Source organism: Stigmatopora argus, chromosome 15 (genome assembly GCF_051989625.1).
Source record: "Stigmatopora argus isolate UIUO_Sarg chromosome 15, RoL_Sarg_1.0, whole genome shotgun sequence".
Taxonomy (NCBI): domain Eukaryota; kingdom Metazoa; phylum Chordata; class Actinopteri; order Syngnathiformes; family Syngnathidae; genus Stigmatopora; species Stigmatopora argus.
Genome location: NC_135401.1, coordinates 5,327,455 through 5,349,483, shown reverse-complemented (window position 1 = coordinate 5,349,483; position 22,029 = coordinate 5,327,455). Strand labels below are relative to the sequence as shown.

At 40.4% G+C, this 22,029-nt stretch overlaps 1 protein-coding gene across 3 annotated transcripts in view; it reads right to left on the bottom strand.

Moving 5' to 3' along the window:
- The window catches only part of pacrg (PARK2 co-regulated), a 151,121-nt gene that overhangs the window by 35,409 nt on the left and 93,683 nt on the right, over positions 1-22,029 (bottom strand). For all 3 annotated transcript variants that reach the window (XM_077620212.1, XM_077620213.1, XM_077620211.1), the window contains 2 exons: positions 10,725-10,896; positions 4,579-4,728 (listed from right to left, as the gene is read on the bottom strand). In XM_077620212.1, coding sequence (XP_077476338.1) covers positions 4,579-4,728; positions 10,725-10,896 — 322 coding nt within the window. The remainder of the gene's footprint in view (positions 1-4,578; positions 4,729-10,724; positions 10,897-22,029) is intronic.

The following is a 22,029-nucleotide window of genomic DNA, read 5'->3' as shown; positions in this document are numbered from 1 at the left end:
AATTTTTCACCATGGCAGCTCAAAAAGGTCATTAAATAAAGCAAATGTTTGTGATCGCGAACTATACACTGTATAGCTCGAACATAAGATCATAACAAGATTCACTCTAGCAAACAGCAGTCAACAATGTGACAATTTCAATACCTAAGATTTTTTGGGCGAAGAAAGCAACACGACTGTTTGCCTGTTTTATTCATGAAGATATCCAGTATGGCTTGGGAGTGTGAGATCCTCAGATAAAGACAAACACGTGGGCAAAGACAGAGTGGCCGACCCTGGCTTCGCATCCGTCACCATCGGAAAAACCTCACAAGTCGGACATGCACAAAGAGCTACTATCACTAGTTGTGTGTGAGCACGGAATACAAGTGGTTGAGACCTTATCATAGCTGGCCACATTCCTACGGCAGGATGATAAAAGAGGCCAAATAAAACAGATCACCTCATGTTTCTCTGTGCAAGTGCGCGTGCGTGTTACTGCGAGACTATGTCAGTGATGAAGTAGGGTTTAAGGACCTACGTCCCCCCGATAAGCATAGAAAAATGCCACCGGGACAACACAACAATGCCACAGGACCAGCTGAAATAAAGTGCATGTCCTAAAAGCCCCCTAGGCAAAAAATAACCTTGTTGAAAGAGTTCAATAAAAAAGTCGAAGATGATATTTTGCGCAAATGATGCCAACACAAATATGTAGCTCAAGATGTAACGGATAACATCACTAATGCTCAGGACATGCATTAAACTGTCACACGGCTCCGGTTCACTGATGATATTGATAGACAAAGCCTTTAAAAACGAAACAGCAAAGAAGGAACTTGAGACCGTCGATGATCAAATGACTACTTCAAGGACATGAGAAAAAACAGACATTGAAAAGACCAGGCCCGAATGTTTTCGATATCTGAATGGTGCACTGCTGTTCATTTCTGTTTGTTTTGGTATTTTCCGAATCTCAATTTAATGGAGGAGGAATTCAGAGGAATGAAGAGAAACTGTGAAAACTGTGAAACACGTAAACAGTGGAGGCCCTGGTAGAGATTAGCCGGTCTTAAAATACTTGACACAAACGCCACTAAAGGCTTTTCTTGATGGAAAGGTTGTTTTCACTTTGCTCCACAGTAGCGTCAACAAGAGACACCAATGCTCGTCTTACTGACTTACAGTGATCTTCTACTTATTGATCTGATCTGAAAGACACAGCAATCATCAAGTCACCTAAACGGATTTAAAGTTTCTTCTTCACTTTGCACAAGCAGTTTGGTTACATTGCCACTTGGTATTCCCTAACATTTCAGAAAAAAACTAGCCACCCTTTGTTAAAAGAATATCCTGATGAAAAACTGGAAAGCTTGATAATCGACTGACTGGTATGACTACTGACGACACTTAGGGTGTCAAATGAGAAGACAAAGTGTTCTGAGGCACATTTTGTCTTTTGTTTTTGTACTACCATTAGTGACTTTTTGTTCATTTAAAAAAAAAAAAAAAAAAACTTCGTAATGACCCAGCATCCACATTCGTGAGCACCACATTTGGAACACGTGTGCCACTATATTGAAATGTGGCTTCTGGGAAATATTGGTTATTTCTATTCACTATTCCACATTGGGAAAAAGGATATTCTGTGTCTTCACTTAATTAAACATATTCTGTCCACTGTGATGCACAGTGAACATCCCTTTAAACTAGAAGAATTAGCAGAATGCTCTTATTTTTTTCATTGCCAATAGCGATTCTAGACTGATCAAATGATTGCTGTCAGCCCTCCCACGTTTCATTTTGAGTGGCTGTATGGGTTATTCTTCATTTCTCTTATAAGTATCAGTATAACAATAAAACTGCCAAAATAGAATTCTGGATGTATTTTAGGCTGAAGTAGCTTTTCAAAAGCAGTTATATTCGAGTTTCTCCTTATCTTTTATTTTATGTATCTCTACTTTCACCCTAAAAGCTCCCCTTTTCCCTTCCCGGAATGACGCGCAGCAGATGAGTACCTTCCTCGTCTGAGCTCCGAGGAAGAATTTGCCGGATGAGTGAGCACGTCTCTCCTTCATAGGAAATGTTGTTGCATTTCATTAGGGGCAAGATTCATCACCGCAAGCAAACAAGAGGAGCGTGCAAATCACACCGGAGGAATTCCGACGCCGTCCTCAACGTGTATTTTGGAACGACTAATGCATGGAAAGGCGTAAAGCAAACAAAAAGCAGCGAGAACTGATGCGGGAGACAACCGGGTACATCAAGAATGCGGGTGCAATGTGATTGCTTATTATGGTGCTCTTCAAAATGATGCATGAGCATGTCAGTGACTTGCCTGCGGATAAACAGTCAGAGGTTGCTGTTGTTTTTTTATTTTTTTTTCTCCATTCAAAGAACAATGAAGTAGTTCCTGGAACCGAGAGGTCATGACTCTGTTCTGTTATCGGCAAACTGGTTCTCTGACTGAAAGGACACTTGAGAGTCTGTTTTTGGCAACGGCTTAGGGTCCACTTCTGACAGTGGAAAAATTGAAGCGATAAGGCCTCTATGCGCGCCATTTTTATAGGTCGCGACCTTGTCTCTGAGCGGGAGCGACACTGTCGGACTGTGTGAACGTGGCCTAGGGGGATCTGTCCTGCGAGGAGATGCCGGTGATATCTGACTTTAGCTCTCGCCCCACAGCAGTGGGTGTCAGCATATTGATTCATAGCCTGAACCACAGAGCAGGAAAAAGGGAAAGGGTCAGGACACGGAGCCGTAAATGGGGACAGAGTGCGATTGTACATCTTTTTCTGTGTATGTATGAAAGAATCCAGCCTGTGCATGGTAGGCATTGTACACAACTCCTAAGCTTCGCTTTACACTGAAGCCAACAGCTGCAATGGGGGAGGCGAGGGGGTGGTAGGGGTACATAACAGCTGCATTCATGACAGATGCACAAACACTTCTGCACATACTGGACAGTGGATCTTTGTGGCTCTGAAGATTAGAGGAATGCCATGCAAGTTCTGGGAGTCAGGGTGTGGGAGAACCAAAGGGGATTAGTTAGTCTGTGAGCGTTAACAAAGCCTGTGACTGTTTTTGCGAGTGACGGCACACTCGCTTGTCCTGAACCAGCCCGTCGAGGGTAGGAGGGGCGTGGGGTTGTAAGTACGACATTCCGTCATTAATAGAATCTTTTATTTGCATGCAAATAAAGCAGACAATAGGAAGCAGACAATTTAAGAAAAACAACCTTCTATTCATTCAGTCGTATTATAATTAAATCATTGTCCACCAATTGAACTGACCAACTTTCATTCCCACAATCAACTGGACATTTAAAGCTCAAATTGAAGCAAATGATATTCAACCCTAAAATTACCTGAATAATCAACCTGCCAATCATCATCCATTTATACATCAGCATCCATTCATCTATCCAATAATACAAAAAAGTGTTGTTGAGAATAGATGGTAGGACATGGAAAATAAAATACAATATGTACTTCATCTAGTCTATTTAACGGGTCAAACCATCCTTCCACAAAGAGTGTTAAACTCTTTAAAGTGACCAACCTATCAGAGGTCATACATTTCGACTTCATCCGTTGTTTTAGCTAACTTGAGAAAACCTTTACGCACCACCAACTCGACCAAACACTTTGACCTTGTTGAACAGATTTGGTTCCATGCTCTGGCAGCTACACGGCCCGTTTCCCTAGCCCGGGCTGGGAGCGGTCAATATCAGGGACGCCTGCCAGGTGTGAGCTTGGCTCAGGTTTAATTGATGCATAGACGAGCAGGGGAAGCTGTAACTACCGGTGCTGGACTAACCTATTCCTAGTGGGGTTCACTCTGCCAACTGCTGAGCCTGCGCGGCAACGGAATACCTCCCGCTTCAAAATGGTTTAGGGGATTGATTTGACAGCTAATTTACCAGGAGGATTTGCATAAGGCCTATTGCTAATAAGGCTGGCTTACCCATCCCCCCTTTGTCTTTCCAAGGCTTCTTCCTTTTCTTTCAACACATGGTAACAGATTATGTACGCAAATTAGGAAGACAAGAGATTTAAATTGGATATCGATTAAGGGACTAAAGCCTTGTGTCTTCTCCTGTTAACGGCTTAGTTTAAATGATTGATTCACAATGTCACACTTTACATCGCACTGACTGCGTCGAGCTGTGTTTGGGGTCGACGCTGCCTCTGAGCTTTTTCTACGGCTATACACTCGCATCATGAACGCCAAACAAAGAGACCTGTCGTTCTGATGACATTGGGATTGGGCCCTCATGCCAGACAGGTGGATGCATTCAGGGAGGACAAATCGTTGGACACATAATGTAGCCAGACACTTTACAGAGAAGACAAAACTGTGATTCTTATCATTGAGTGGGTGGGAGGCGGAAAAAAACTGTTTCTCTCCAGTGTACTAATATTCAACTGAAAGGAAACACTTGAGATTTTTACAGTGAAAACCTCAAAACGAGCAGTTATGGAAAAAACCCAGCCAATTTGACCTTGCCGCATTTTCTACAATTCTGGCAAAATGGTAGCTACCGCTCAGACTAGCATCTGAAATGCTGATTTTCTATTCTTAAAGGTGGGTACTCACTGTTCATGTTCTTGAAGATGTTGAGGATGGGCAGGATCTGTCGGTAGTAGGGAACCAGGGATTCTCCCACCGTATCCCCTGACATCACCAGATGCTGAAGAACTTTGAGGGTCGTGCAGATCACCTGGCGTTTCCTCGTGTTTAGGGCATCTGGAAGAAAAAAGTAAAAGATCAGAGTCAATAGACAATAACATTACAATTTGGAAAGACAGTATAAAGAAATTGCAATTTAGGTCAATAAATTATTAAAATTGACCCTAACACTACATATATTAGTAAAATTAATAATATTCAGATCAAAATAGATAAAACTCTCAGTGAAATAGTCTGGTAGCATCACAACCTTTTAATTATTTTGTAATGCTTGCTGTTTTTTTAAATAACCCTCACCCTTTCCCTCTCATATAATTGTAATCAAGTCTTAAAACTAAACAATAAACTCATACTACTATATATGCTCTTATTGTTAAGGCGTAGTATTGTCCTATATTTCCTAGCAATTTTATTTGCAACAATTAGTGTGAAAATCGGGTTAAGTTTTGGAAGGTGCCATTACGACATAAATTAATGCAATCGAATTGGATGCGAGCCATTAAAGATAGTCTGTTTGTTCCGTTTCAGCCCCATTCAACAAGATGTTTACATGTCTGAGTTCACAACAAATAGTTCAGGTCGAAAGCAATTCCTTCTCATTTCTTCTCTTTTTAGAAAAAAATGGCTTGTCTGGAATCACTGATACCAAACTCACTGGGGAGGCCAGAGCTAATGAGAGCCAATCATTGAGCTATTTGGGCTTGAGCCACACTTAAGTCCATCTCCAGCCACCCTGGAGAACAAAAGGTGGCGGGAGAGTCGAAGGGCAGCAGAGATCACGAGCGACAAACTCGGTGAACGAAAGCGAGGAACAAAAACAAATGTCAAGGGGAAGCATATGAAAAGACAAAAGAGGCGACAGGTTGAATAACAACCGTTAAGCAATAGACTTAAATGCTTTTGTTGTTATGTGTTGAATGTCATATATTATAATAATTTCAAAACCCAAGCTCAATGACACTGAATCATTGGGATGGCGGCGCCATGTTTCTGGCTTCTTTTCTTCAGTGGAAATGGATTATGAATTATGAGCGCTGCCAAATATCTGCCAGGGTTTACAACAGAAGCTTTTGCTGTAAAGCAAAAAAGAAAAAAAACGTTCATAACACACTCTTTTAACTCTTTGGCTGCAACTGATGGTGCCTAACTTCCAATCCATTTTGACTGGGAGCCACAATAAGAGCATATTTCTCTTTTTTCATGTTGAAGTTATTAAATTTGGATTCTTTTACAATTTCATGAATTTATTTATAGTAAAATACCATTTATATGCAGATGTATACACATTATATATGATATAAAGTATTTTAAAATTATAATCAGTTTGGTTTTGTTGATGATTTATTGCTGGTATAAGTAGTAGAAACATAAAACTTCCAAGAAGTTTTGCAGAAAAGACACAGGAAGTCTGCCTTTAAACCAAATGTCTTTTTGTGTAAACATTGCATTGTCATTTTATTCACACCTCTGCACAGAGTCTGCTAGTGCATCAAACTACTTATTCATGCGTCATGTGCACTTGCTGAGAATGTATTCCGATAAAAAATGAATTTAAAAAAATAGAAAACAAACAGCCAAGTCAAAATCAGATAACTAGAAACAATACTCCAGCTAATCAAATGTATGTAAAGAACATGGTATTTGCTTAAGGAGCTATCCTAAGATATAGGTCTCAACATGTAGTCACATGACAGACCACAGTCAAGGTAAAAATGCAATCTTCAGCCAAACGTCAATGTGCTTCAAGTGGATGATAAATATTTGAGACTCCATATGTCTATTTTCATTGTTGTTGTTACTGCCATGTACACTAGAATAAAATACCTTAAAAGGCTGCTATTTCCCAACAATACATGGAAATATTTAAGCATAAACAAGTCTAAACACACACACACAGACATGCATACATATTTCTCCAAGGCAGCATGAAGCGTAATATATCACAATAGATGGCAAGGTACTGGAAATGAAATAAAAAAATATATTTCTAACTATAGCAAATTCTGAGAATCTTTGAACATCATGAAAAGGCAAACTGTGACTGTTGTCGCTTTCTTTCACTTGTCGCTTTATTTTGAAATATTTCTAAATTAAATATCCCAAACAAGAGTAAGATAAACATATTATGGACTAAAAGAACACCAACAATGAAGCAGGATGGAATGAGAACCATAATTTTAGGGATGTCTACTACTTTATTTTGAAGATTCCGAGTTCCGATCTAATACCTTAGCTATCTTTTAATGAGACAAAATAAAAGAAAACACCCAATTGTTAGTGCTGTGGTTTGAACCAATTTAATAACAAGTTTGCAAAACATTTAAGTTTGAACTGTTAGATGGAACAGCTGGAAATATTTTTGTGTTTGTGTAGTTTACTAGCGCTATTTGCCGACTATTCTCAGTTATGTCTCAGCATGCCGACTGTAATCCTCAATGACTGAAGACAAACATCATTAATTAAGACTTGCAAATGGGAAGTGTGGTTGTAATAGAGTTGCAAATCTCTGCCATGCAAAAGTTTGTTGATGCAAGGCATCACGAGGTATAGGCAAAAGTCTAAAATGTTTATGTCAGGATTTTTTTTCGTCTTTTCTAATAAAAAAACATTTAAATTTCACTCCACGACCCTGCCTATTACGACATTATGACAAATTTTCATTTCCAGATCCAGTTCTTCAATCTATATTCAATTCTTCAACAAATGCACCCTTAGAAAGTGATAGCTCAACAGGCACCATTTGCCCCCAAAAATAGGCTTTCTTTTTAACGCAAACTTTTACTCTCAATTCCGTTTTTTTTAACTAGACCTATGCTATGCAGTGCAACAATGGACAATGCTGAGCGACTGATTGCATTGAGGAGCATCCCATCCCATCACCTACTACTCAGTGACCCCCCACGCCACCACACGGACACACGTACCGATATCCGCCATCACCGTGATAAGGTGGAATGTGCGATGACAGGAGTTTGAAACCTACATAACAAACAATAAAATTCTAATTACCAGCCAGCGCAAACAATTTTCCCTGCTGTGACATTTGGACCGGAAAACCGTTCAATTATTCATCAGCATTCTTGCCTTGCTGGAAGAGAGGTAAAAAAAAAGTGTAGAAAGCGGAAGGTTGACTTGGAGGGTACAGATGTGTTATTGCTGCTATAAAAACTGTCTGTACAAATCGGTATAACAAAATACTGAATTCACACCAGAGCTCGTTTCATATTTAGAGTGAAAAGGAAATAGCGGTGACCTTGTAGACAATTACCAGTTAAAAATCGCAAATCAGCTGTCATTTTGCTTAAATAAATCAGTGACACTCTTAATTTGGATGAGAGCCAAATTGCAATTTCGCACCAGCACCTGCGACTGGGCAGATGCTGACATTGTCTTAAAAATGACACCCTATTCACACACAACTTTATTTACAATTCCATAAATAAACAAATCATTACCTTCTGTAGATTCCCAAAAGTTTCATGAAAAATGTTTTGCACACTCCTGGGTATGAGTGTGTTTCCTTGTGCCCTGCGATTGGCTGGCCACCGTTTGAGGGTGCCCCCCCGGTGCCCGCAGTTAGCTGGGATAGGCTCCAGCACCCCTTGTGAGGATAAGTGGTTAAGAAAAGAAATGATGTGTCCAAAAAGGCTAGATTTGTGCACGGCACATGGTATACTTTGAATTTGTAATGACAGCCTATGCAAATATAACTTATTATATACATACTGTGAACTCCTACGTTACGTATAATTGACATGAAGAAATACATTTTAATAGCTGCTTTAGTTCTGGGGTTTTGGTTAGCCACCATATTTAATTGCACTCAACACACTGAAATAATTATTGTTCCTTCCTGTAATCACGTTGGGTGATCTGGTACGAATGAGATGATGCCTGGCGCGATACATTGCGATTATCGACCGTTTTATGTTTCAGAATTCAAGGGGAAATGACTACACAATCGCAGATTTAAGGCTAAATGAATAAGCGCTGCAGGGGAGGCTGGTAGTATTGGAGAAATCATGATACTGTAACGTCAGGCAGAGACTACTTCATTGTGTATTCTCACCGGGTGACCTGCATTCATCATCAAAATTCACCAGAGCCTGACGCGACTCGGTGGCTGTGCAGATAACAGGCTGGCAGCGGCATTGAAGGTGTATTAACGTCAGAGGAGGAGGAAAATATATATGTTGCCATTTGGGATGAGCGACAGCTTATTTTCCACCCTCTATCTTCCTTTTCCTCCCTTGTAATTACTCTGCAAAAGAGACAGGGACTGCTGTCTTGCAGATGCCGAAACAAGGAAAGAAATTTTCTTTTTATTAATACCTCGAAAAGTTATTAAGGAGAGGCTCATTTAAAATTCCATTATAAGCACAAAGTATGGCTTCTCACCAGCAGCATTCACCTTTGCTCAGGCGCCCAAAATGTAAACGAGCAAAGCTACTGAGGGCTTTCAATCCATAGACTAATGTGTGTGCAAAGTGGGCGCATCCAGCGATCTGAATGTGTGAAAAGATGGCACATTAGCCACTTTATGCCACGTTAGAGAGTGCTGGGATAACAGTGAATGTCACAATTCAGTGTTTCGTAATAGCAATGCTGTTGTTGTAACCGAATTTCATGCCAGGCCTGTCATTATAGTTGGTCTAAAGCACAAATATGGAAATGCTTATGGGGGGAAAATATGGAACAAAAGAATTGCAGAGGTGTGTATGGTAAATTTCCATGCAATGTTTAGCTGGGGAATCTTGAACAGGTATTATATTCATGCCAAATAATACAATTATAAAGCAGACAGGGCCTCAGTTTATGAATTAAATCCATTCCGTGACTCAGTCGGCCAACCGTAACCAATTGACTCCGGTATAAGAAAAGCGTTTGGCGGCTCAGTGCAAACCATCTCGCCAGCACCTCACTTCACGGACACATCACGAGCCAACTGTCCATGACATGAACACTGTCCGAGCTCACGGGGTGCTGCTTTACAGGCTGCCACTTTGAAAGTGACACTCCGTTTGGCAGCAGTGCTCTACAAAAGGTGAGTGCGAAAACAAAAAATGCCAAAAAACGGATCCCGACAACCTCTTTGTCCATTTTCCTCGCACTCCCCCTGCCACCTTCGTTTGAGGACCTCCACCTTGAGACGTGACCTTGCCCTCTACTAGACAACAAGAGAGCGTACGCTTGGAAAAGTAAACCTGGCATGCGCGGCCACGATGTGGCTAAAAGTAGCAGGCATCGGAATTGGCAGGAAATTATCGCGCATGCTTTTAGACGTCGCGTGTTCCTGGGGTCGTAATGTTAGAAGGTGTCACAATGGTGACGTCTGACACGTTATTTGAAATACATTGCCTGTCCAAAAAAAGGTCATACCCTATCATATTTATTTCTGTTATCCCAAACGTTCTCAATGGGGTTAATGTCTGGGCACTTCATGTTTGAAAACATGACCTTCTTCTATTGCTCCAGAGCCTAATCTCTATGTTCCCTAGGAAATTCACCTAGCTCTTGGAAGCACAGCATTTTAGCACCCAATGCTGATTAGGCCTCAATATGCTACAAGAAACTGAATTACTGTTTTTTTTTTAAAAAAAGGACGTGAACAAAAGCAAAAATTCTGCAAAAACACTAAACAAGAAATGCCACTAGTGCAGAGATTGGTACTCTTTCAAACTATTTCCGATACGCCTTAAACGACAGGAGAATGATTAAAGGGTAATGCAACATATCAAAACAGTGAATAATTGAATCGTGTAATCATACATTAAAAATGGGGTAAAACTTTAAGAGGATTGGAAAACTGTCAGTCAATCATGAAGAAATCATGGTATTTATTTGGTGCGCTAAGGCAATTTGTTGCATGATTCACATTGCCAGGAATTAGGGCAACGTACTTTGTTTTTGATTTGTTCTTAGATAGGGTGAATAAGTGGCTTGTAGAAAAATGACAACAACTTAGAAATTACGAAATCCATTTGAACCAGAGGAGGTTAACCCCTAAACACTAAAATAATAAAATTTGTTACATCCACCCTCCCAAGACTCACTTTTGATGGGAATGATGAGCTGTGGGATGACGGGCTGAATCTTAGGTCCACCGTGCTCCAGCAAATCATGGATGCCTTGGCGGGCAAAGAACTCGTATGGGTGGGCCGTCTCGCATAAACCGTCAAAGAGCAGAGGCAAGTAGTGGTGATAGTCCAGCTTCTCGATTTCCACCTGTGGTAGAGGATTACAGGTAAATAAATACATAACTCATCTTAAAAAACACCCTTACGAAACCCCCAATACGTTATTTTTATCGATGAATGGCCAATAGAAAGTTGTGAAAAAGCTCTGTTTGTAGTTTTCAGATGGTTTCCTGAAAAGTGATGATGAATTTTCTTTATTAAAGGAAAGATTACACTTTAAGTGTCAACAATTTGATATGATCCACTGCTTGTTGTAGGCCAAGCTTCATTGAAGATGCTCACGCAGACATGTGCGCGCCATATGCACGCAATCCGGTTGAAGGCAGCTGTTCAGGATCACCATACAGAGCCATGTGTCCTTGTGTCAGTCGAGAGACTAACACCTGTTTACAATATTTTACAAGTTGGACCAAAAGGCAGGACAGAACAGCAGCAAATAATGCAGAGAATGTCTGTAGTTTAAATTGTAACAATATTGTATATGCATACATTGTTTTTACAATATTACACTGAGCAGAATGTAAAAAAAGTCTTCTCAGGGTGCATTTTACTGAGTTTGATCGCTTGCAGTTCACTGTGACACAATCAATAGTCTTTTTCTTTGCAATATGAGCCAAAAAAGTGAAAAGAAAATCAACAAATTAGTATAAAACCCATTTTGCTGTCGGTCAGAAAGGACAGCCTTTCTCACACACTCATCTTCCATAGAGTGGCAATCCTGAAAAGTCAGACAGTAAAAGTCGTTGATGAAGACGAGCGGTGACAGCTGCACCAAAGTCCTTTAATGCAGCATGAGGAAATAACCAGAAATGGTAAATGTGTCAGTTGCCCGTACACTGACTCGGATTACCGAATGTGTATTTTTAACATGGCGTCAGCTGTGGCGCAGCGTTCCAGTGGCACAATTGTCGGGCGCGGGGGTTAGAGGTGCAAGGGCGGATGCAGTTTTTCATGTGATGAAAGGCAATCCCTCTGCTGCAAGAGCAAATAGCCCCGGTTGAAGACCCAGAGGACAGCTGAACCAGCCACGAAGAAATACACACACGCACACACATGTAGCCTGCAGGGTCACTCTGCTCTGTGCTGAAATGTCACCCCAGCAATGACGCTTTCAAGTCACCGGGACTTCAAAAGCAAGACTCAATGCCGCCCTGTCTCTATCCACCATGAGGGTAAACACAAGAGATGACAGGAGAAGGAAGAATAGAGAGATGGCAAGATGGCGACACCGACCGATTGCTTTAAGGCAATTTGCTTGCCAATCTTGAGCTTTCCCCAGTGCTTGGCCAACATTGTCATTGTGTGTCAGGACAAAAAACTAAAGCGAACATGAGTCCACGCAGACGGTAAAGAAGACTTGACAAAGGCATTTTATGTTAGGCGATTGAGCATATTTAGGACCTAAGTCATGTTTGGTGTGGCCGTCCATAGCGCTGTTGACTTTGCATTGACACGCGTCTGCACTGGAGTCATTTTTAGATTTGAAACATGACTTCTTCTTTCCATTAACGGAGGTCGAAGAACGGCACAATTAGAATACATAAATATTTTGAGCAACTGACTTTGATATGAAAGTAATGTTCCCTCTAATTTTTTGTTTGTCTGGGCAGAAAGACAACCTCCTTGAGCACACTGAGTACCGGTGTGAGCAACATCATCATTGCTCACTATGGGCACACACCAGTATCACAACTGCCATAAGCACATAACACATAAATTATTTAGTAATAATAAAATGTAATGATTAATATCTATGAATGGGCGGCCCGGCGGATGAGTGGTTCGCGCGTAGGCCTCACAGTTAAAAATAAAATAAAAAATGAATAAAAAAATAAATAAAAATTGGGATTTTATTTTGTGCGCTCCATATGATTTGATGTGCGCAGAGAAGACGAGAGTGGGAGCATTGTATGAAAGTCATTTATGAATGAGGTGTTTTCTTTCTATTTAACAAGCTTGAAGGTGAGGATGTGTTGGAGGTATGGTCTTGTTACTCATCAAGCATTTGAAGCCGGCTTCTGTGGTATAGCAGCAAGGTGTTCATTTAGCACTCATGGCACATTAGAGGGCCTCGCACTTTTAAGTCCCGGCTAGCATGTTGCCACTCGGTGGGAATAATTGCTTGGGCGCCTTCAGAAGATGCCTCAGGAGCAAGCAACGCTCTTCATCAGAATCACATAAACAATCCACTTAGGGAGTGTGCGCACATTGAAACTGGTGCGCCGACACTCGGCAAACACGTTCACACTCTTAATCAGCGGTGCTTGACGGCCGCGTGTTGTATCCGCTATCGATCACGCTCCCTGGGTTTGTTTGTCTTCAGACGCCAGTGTGAATCCCCCCTCGGAGTCTAGGAGAGTCAATGGTGGAGCTGTAAAGGCAGGTAGCACCAATTAGCCCTTGGACTCTAAAACACTAAACTGCAAGTACGCAGTGATCAGTGGGAAAAGACGCAAAGCCAGCTGCTTCAGAGGCGGAGGCCTTTCGCTGTCACCTGAGAGCAGCAGGATGCCACCATAAATGGAGATAGGCTGCACATGATTGTGGTTGTACGGAGGCATGTGTGACTGCACCTGTGGCGGGTGAAAATAAGTCGCTTCGATGCATACAAGTCCGTCTGCGTATGTGCGTGACCATGCGATGCGGTGTGCATAGGTCACGTCTGTTAGCAAAGCAGGACAGCGCAGTATTGAAAATGCGAAGAAAACATTTTTAAAAAAATACATTTGGGTAGTAGTGGCAGTATTTCTAGTCTAAGAGCAAACCAATGTAAACAGTGGAACCAGCCCACTCCCTTCCATAACGCTGGTCTTTAAACTGTATTATACCACAAACTGGGATCCCCAAAGAAGTTGAAATGGTAAATAATCCCACGGAAACCAGGTATTTGTGACCAAAATGAAAAAAAAAAACTTTTTCGCTGCCCTTATTGTGCTTTGACGAGCGTTCAAAAACGGCTAGATATAACTAAAGATATTTAAAATCTTGTAAATATGGGCAACGTAATCCACTATTATTCTCCGTCCAATTTAGAAAAAGTTAATTCTTTACAGAAAATTGGTGGCACCAACCTACTGCTCAGACAATTTACCAGCTGCTTATGTATATTTGACATTTAAATCAGTTAAAAAGAAATCACGAGATATTGATATTGTTGTTGCATCTGGAATTTCCAATTCACTGAGGCGGTACTATCCGTTGTCCAGATATCCACGAGAATCATGTGATTGCGCATTATAATTAGAAGGCATCTGTGAGGAAAATTTAAGGCAAAAATAAATAGAAAATTATGAAGAATCTTTCCAAAACATATTTACACAATCTATTGCAACCAGCATTATGCATTATTCGTATCGTGTTGCTTCGGATTACAATATACGCCTGTCCAGTGAAGGGGAATAATATTTTAAACCCAGTATTAATATTGTCAGGGTGATACATTCCATGGCTTAAAACAAGTGCCTTTTGCTGGAGTTCTTAAGTCCTTGAATCATGATTGTGGAGTTATTTGTGACTATTTGACTAAGGAACTCTTTCTTTCACTTTCCATTACTTCATATTAAAAAAGAAAAATGAAATTCCAACAATCTCACTGCACTCGTACACTATGTATGCCATGAGGAACATACCTGAAAAGTTAAATAACAAAAGATAGGCACTAAAAGAAAAGAGCAAGATTGCCATCAGTCATCCACGTTGGGTTCTTAAGAAAATGCTGGTGAGAAGCATTGACACTTTTTTCTTAGAAATAGAGTCAAATTCAAGTTTTCCTGACAAGTGGGGAATTGTGACAACTTGAAACTACGATTCACATATCAGTGAGTTTTTAACATTCGTCAATTAAATTCACTGTGCGCTAACTTTTATTTAGTTTAATAAAAAAAGTGGCATATTTTAGATAACGCACTTTTAATTACTTGTAAATCATTCAACATTTGGATCTTTAGATGTGTCCTTTTGTAGCTTTTGTCCTTTTTTAAATGTCCAAAATCTGTCATTTGTCCGATAAAGAGTTAAGCATAAAATCATTGTACTCTTTGACACTTTATATAGTGAGTACATTTGCATTAACGGTGTAGAAACGATGTAAATTTTTCATAAACATTTTTTAATAAAGTTTTTGTTAATCATTTAGTCTTTGGTTGGATGCACAGATTAGCATCTGATAAATAGCAAATCATATCATAGCCCCAGAACCCGGAATGAACTTTAACTAAAAAAATAAATAAATACGTGCAACGGGACTGCTCATTCAGTAGCAAGTCAATTAGTGGAAATGTGTTTTTAATCATAATGGGGAGCTGTGTGTGTATAATTGGGTGCAATTTCTGTTCCCAAAAATAAAAAGGTTAGATCTGAGTACTTAATAAGCATCTGGTTTAGTAGTTAGCGGGTTGTCTTATCGTGAGGAGATCAGTAGGAACATCCCTATGCTTTTAAAATCAATAGATGAATGAATATTGGCTCTCTCATTTTTTAAGTGTCCTTGCTTTTTAGAGATTCTGCAATTCTGCCTTAAATATTTGGTGAAGTCTCTGAAAAATATGTTCGTAAGAACTGAACCGTGAAAACTCCTATTTTCCTGGTCCTCAACCCATAAACTACAAAACAAAAAGTTTTTTCAATGTCAACTGAGTAATGAGCAACCATTTTAAGGGGATATGACTTTGCTGCAGGCTTAATCTATGCAGACAAGAGCTGCATTTATGCAAACTGTCATAAAAGTGCAATTAACTAGGGGGGGGGTTGCAGCTTCTGTGTTTTAGGAAAAAACAAGGAATTTAGTTTTGTTCCATGACATAAACTACAAGACAAGTGCTGTACACACATTTCGTATTGTGTCTGTGAGGCACTAAATCGCTGAGTTTTCTACGTGCGGCACATAATCTGTGCAAACCTCGGTGACACGGGACAATTGGAGTCTCGAGCGAGGTCCTGATGGTGACAGTGATTGAAAGGAGCATAAAAAACAAATGCTTTCAGAAGCGTGAAAACAATGGCATGTAATGCTTGGAGGGTTGAAATGGATGGATAGTGAGGAAAAGACACCAAATACTGATCCACTGTTAAAGCTATAGTCACTGTATATCTACTATGAGGTCATACTACCACTGAGATGAAAGAAAGACAAGGTAAATTTAGATGTTTTATATCATTTTTCAAAGAATTCTAACAATTGTATTGTCATATAATAGGGAATTTAAACCTCTAGTTACTAGAGATAAGCATATCAGTCGAAGTACTGAGTCAGAACAGCACCGACCTAAGTGGCGAAAATAAAAAGCCACCAGGGAGGGTTTTAGGCTTCCAGGATGATTAAAGGAGCCACGCCCCCTGATCTCAGGTTGCACTGATTACAGCCGAGCCTTGACAATGCACAGGCAGAGGCGTAATCAAGTCAGTGAAAGTGAAGTGCAATCAGCATTTTTCCCCTCCAATCAAACCCCCAAATCACCGCCTCTAATCCGTGGCCTACCATTGACAGTCCTGATTGATATGAGGGCTTTTGTTATCTGGCCGTGGGGGTGTAAGGGGAGCACGACAACACGCAGAAACGCGCTCAGCTTATCTGAGTCTTCTACATTTGTTCAAGGCGCTTCCCTCGTCGAGCCTGACGACTTGCACCTCGCAGGCAACGAGTGTGGGCCACCTCTCATTTGTCATACCGAAGAATTAAATGCGGCCGCTACAAACTACTTCCGCAGGCAAGGGTCTCTGTGGATGCATGATATTTTTCCCGGTTAGTGATCGAAAAGGATGATTCATCACTGGTTGATTGTGACGACAAGTATTTGTTTTGGATGCTGTAATTAATGACGCATGCTTACTGCAGCTAGCAAGGGGGATTCAGCCTTTTTGCACTGGTATTGGCACTTCTTCCCACAAGTACAATGCGTACATGTGCATTTGTGTAAAACTATAGTTCATCAACGACAAACTATCCAAGTTCTTAACTCAGCCAGTAAAGCTGTTCAGGACTGTTAGATGCGTATAAGAAAAATTGTGGATTTATAGTGGAAGAACAAAATATATCTGTATGCTTTGCACTATGTAAAATGTCCATGTCAAACAATTCCTGCACAGTGAAAGAAATTGAGATGCCTCTTATGAAACGGATTAATTCAACTACCAATACGAAGCACGAGAGAGAACTGATTACATGGAGCAGTTGCAAACTGAATAATGCCTTTTCAGCAAACGGGTCGGGTTGACTGCCGATGCGTCTTTGATAAATCTCACTTGCCCGGCTCAAACCATACAGAAGAATCATCATAAAACGCTCAAACAAATGTGCTCATTTTCAACGTCACGCGTGATGAATGAGCCCCGCTGATTTTGTGCATGCGGTCTAAACAATAGCGACCAAGACAAATGCAAGCCCTGTTTACGATAACGTGGCGGATTTTCCCTGGCTGAGCGTGCAGAGCGGAAATTACAACATGGGGCGAGTGTTGGGCTTGATGAATTCAGATGAAACCGATCATTTTCCTTCATGATATATCACTGTAAATAAGTCTTTTTTTATAATACGGTGAAATGCAAAGAAGCATTCAATCAATCAGAGAGGCTTTTTGAACACACTGCATAAAGCCAACACACTTTCAAGGGCAGAAGCGCCTGTGTCCAGCCTGTAATGGGATGTTCTTGTTCCTGCTAGTGGATGAGCCTCATCCTGTGTTCTGGACCCCAGATCAAAGAAGGAGCGCACTCGCAAAAGAGAGACACAATTCATGGATGTAAAAGGCACAGCGTGAGGGGAAAAGATGGTCCTTAAGATGGGCTTGGCTGAGGGTGAAACACAGAAGGATGGGGAATCGATTATTGAAGCTGCTGCTATTTTGGAGAGAAACTGTGTATGGGGATCCAGATGTAGTTGACCATAATTATTCAGCAATAAAAGATACTGTTTTGGAAGAGTACAATAAATCATTAAAAATGCCAAAACCATCCATTCATTTATTAATCTATTTTCAGGATCTGAGTTTTGCTTCACATTTGCGTTATCATTCAATAGTCAAAAAATAGTCTCGCTTAGAGGAAATGTTGATAAGTATTGAGATATTGCCAGTGGGAAGGCTAGATGAAAAGATTTCCATACAAGAAAGCTGCATCTGAAATGAACACCCAAATCACCCAGTGACAAGAATAAAACCTTATGATAGTGTCCTTATCCTACCATTTATCCTTCTCCCCTTAGCCTTTGATAAAAAGATCTCAAAGCAGAAAAAGTCATTGTTTCACAGAGCTGACTTATGTAAGGGAAGCCCTTTTTTGATGCAATGAAAGGTAGCTTTGGAAATGTCACAGGTATTAAAGCCTCCAGATGCATTGCAATTGAAAGAATGATGACAAAATGTCATCTGTTGGGATCAATATTAATAATCCAGACCAAAGTAAAGCAATGTCTAACTAATATTGCACAATTTGAGACTTGAGGATTGAAAGAATAAAAAATGACTAAAAAAAAGTATGCAATTCATTGCAGATCGTGTAAATCCCTTTTCTGTCAAAGCCATTATGACGTTAAGTTTGGTGAATAGCCGAGGATTGTGGTGGACAAAATGACATCCCCTTGAGATGAATGAAAATTCCGAGAGTATGATATCAATAAGAATGCCACATTTTGACTAGAAGCACCCCATAAAAAGATAGGTGGAAGGTTGTAGCGATTAAATACAAAAATAAAGGAAAAATCTCAATAATTGGTGTTTTTTAAGCTATAAATAGAGCAACTGATAGTAAACTTCATTGCAAACAATGGGATTGACACATATGTACTTTGAAGGATGGAACTTTTCTGTCAACTTACTCTTATTGGATGCATGCTAGCAAAAAAAGCAACAACCCGTGGATGCACGCCGGGTATTCGTTTTGTTTTCTGTTCATGTGCCAGAACAATCATATCCCCACGTCCACTTCCAGTATGAAAAAAAAGGAATGTGAGCGAGGGAAGAGCCAGAAAGTGAGCAGCTGAACAGATGTAATTACAAAAGGCAATACACGCTGTGTGTCTCCCAGTCTCGCTGACCCACATGTAAGAAGTAAGTCAGAGCTTATCACGCCGCCACAGGAATGGCCAACGCTTTCCCTTGCTTCTTTCAGATGCGACACTGGGAGGATGATTGCGCGGGAGCTGGTGCTTAGGCTCCAAGTGGAGTGGGCAGCAAATTTGGAAATTGGTGCCACAGTGAGAAATCTCTGCTTGGGAGATTGGACATCGATGTGTGACACCAGAGAGAAAACAGCCAGGCAGCAGCTTCTTTCAAACGTACAGCTGCTATTGCTAGAATGCTCCGGAATGGAATTTTAACACAACTGACTCCACATGTGTGATTAGATAATAATGTCTTTGGGCTTGGGGAAGCAGCATTTGTCTTGGGACCACGGTTGTTTTTGATTTCCTCACGTTTGTGGTCACAAGGTGACTCCTGTAATGTTTTGGAAATGCGTGACAGAAGCGTATCATAAGACCTTGAAGACTATGGAGCCTGAACACTGCCACGTTTTGCTTTGAAAAAGCACAAACTATAATTCAGATATGTTCGCATTTTTTGGTAAGGGCATAGTTTCTACTCAGTGTATTTTTTAATAATTGTATTAATGCGGTAGAGGTGAATCTTATTAACTGAAAAGGGCAGATACAGATTTCTTGTAAGTGCATTCTGGTCCGTGTAACATCGGGGATTTATATATTTTCTTCTGATTTTGGTAAAAGAAAAATGGAAATTGAGCAAATTTAAGTTTTTTGTTTTCATGTGTGTGGAGAAAAAATGAGAGGAGATTCGGCTTCCTTTTCCTGAGTTCTAAATGGTAATTGAAACTGTTGTTTCATTAAAAGTTTGTATCAAGTCGTTAACACAAGGCAATAAAATACCACCATTATGTTTCCCCCACGTTTGCGTTGCTGTAAACTGGAAGGCCTGCTGCTTCTTATTCTGTGACTGCAGTTGGCTTTAAAGCCCATGGTGCAAATGGAATATGAGCTAGTGACTACGAGGATTTCGATGACCCCCAAACCCGGAAAAATGGCACACTGTGCATTGCAGTGAACTATTCCATTAACCGACGAGCAGGATGGAGTTTGGAGTCATACTCTTATACCTTGTTTCTTGGTGGGAAACACTTAACATTGCAAGAAGATGTCATGACAGTGGAGAATATCTGCAGAATTTTTCCGATGTGTTAACAGGAGGTTTTGAAATTCTAGCACCGGCTAAAATTAGCCCCAGGGGTCAGCAATATCCCGCTGCAGTCGCAGAATAAGAAGTCTATATTGTGGGTCAAGGCAAAGTGAACTTGGTAAAAACAAAAAAAAATGGTCGTATTTTATTTCCTGACTTGTGGTCAAATACATTTATAATAGAACAACGGATAAAGCTCTCATTTTCAGTTTTTCAATTACCCTATATGAATCAGGAAACAGAAGACGATTGATTACCTGTTTTTTGGTGACCTATGCAAAGCAAAACAATAGACAGAAGTAGGCTGGTTTCCCAATTTTTTTTCCGGGAATTAGAAGAAAAAAATGAACATCCAAAAGCCAGACAGACCATTGTGCCTCTATGCTGGGGTAAACAAAAATATAGCTGAGGGAGTAATGAGGATAAGGCGAGCAGTAGAAGCCGCTGACGAGAGAGGAAGGAGGATACACGGCGGACGGCGGCCTTTGAATGAATTATGGTTCGTATTATTTCTTCCCGGTTTCTAGACAGAGCCGTCTATCATGGCCAAGAAGGGGCCACAGAAAGTGGGCTAAGTGGTCATGGCCATTTCTTTCGCCTTTCCGAGTGGCTGAATGGATATTAGGATTTTACAGGCTATTACACGTGGTAATTGCAAAGCGTATGGAGTATTGGGCAATTTTCTTGTCCATTTATTTATTTATTTTATTTCTGAACTTCCTTTTCCAAATAAATATTTACAACATGATCCTGGTCACCCCAAATCTGTACCTGTGGCATTCATGTAAATTCAGTAAGGGGCTTGTGCTAACGGTGTGGCTGAAATTCAGCTTTGGCTCTTTAGATATTCATCTGAGCCAATTAAATCAGGGAGGCAGGGCTGGGAATAAGGCACCATTTTTTTCCTCGAATATTAGAGTGCACTCGAAAGAGCAATGTCAGAGGGGGGCCAGTTGTACAATAACTCTAGTTCGAACCATGTCTTGTAGAAAGCCAACTCAAGTTTGGGTTCCTTAATCGCTTTGTTAAGTAACACCAAACATGTCAGTTTTCCACTATTTAACTAGTCTCCTACATCTGACAGAATTATGGCGAGAAGAGTTTTGAACATTGCGCTAACTGCCTGAAATCTGAACATATTAGATAATGTCAAATAAGTTGCATGGTGATAGTTAAAAGTATGATAAATATTCATACACTAATTCAATTATGGAACATGAATGGCTTCTCCAAAACAAATGGGTTCATATGGACACTGTTGTGCTACAGCAAAATACAATTTTCTATTCTGATGGAAAATATGTAGTTAAAAGTTAAATTGTCCGCTGCACTTTAGACAAAGCTTTAAAGGCCATCGTCATTTTGATGGAGCTTTGGAAAAGCACAGATTATGAAATGCTGATGAAGTGTGCAGAACACCTCCATTCATCAACATGATTAAACATTATCAGCACCATCCTCAGAACAGAGAGAGGACACCAGAGGTAGAGAAACTCACTAGTTCGTCTTTTCAAATTCAGCACTTTTCCCAGACTATAAAGTCTCAGCTTGCAAACGAAAAAATAATTGGACATGGACTATTTCCCACTCTATTATTCGACAACCGGTGAAAAATAATGTAAATCTACCAAGAAATTTGAATCTTGGTCTGAAAACATTCACTTTGGGATGATTTTGTTTTAAACATAATGAGAGTGTTGAAAGCGTATTGGTAAAAAAAACAACAAAAACAGGTTTTTATAAGGCTATGCTTGAGCGAGAATTGTTTCAACACGGGTATTTACAGTTCAACTCTGGTGCTAAAGATGTCTAATAAGCCGAAGAGTTTGTAACTTTATGATACACAGTAAAACATGTTTTTATCGCAGAAATGTGACAGGCATCAGGTGATTAAGATCAATGACAAATGGAAAACAATCATCTTATATAACAACGATGCCTCAAATACAGCACCCATGGGCGCCACATCTCCAGCCAGG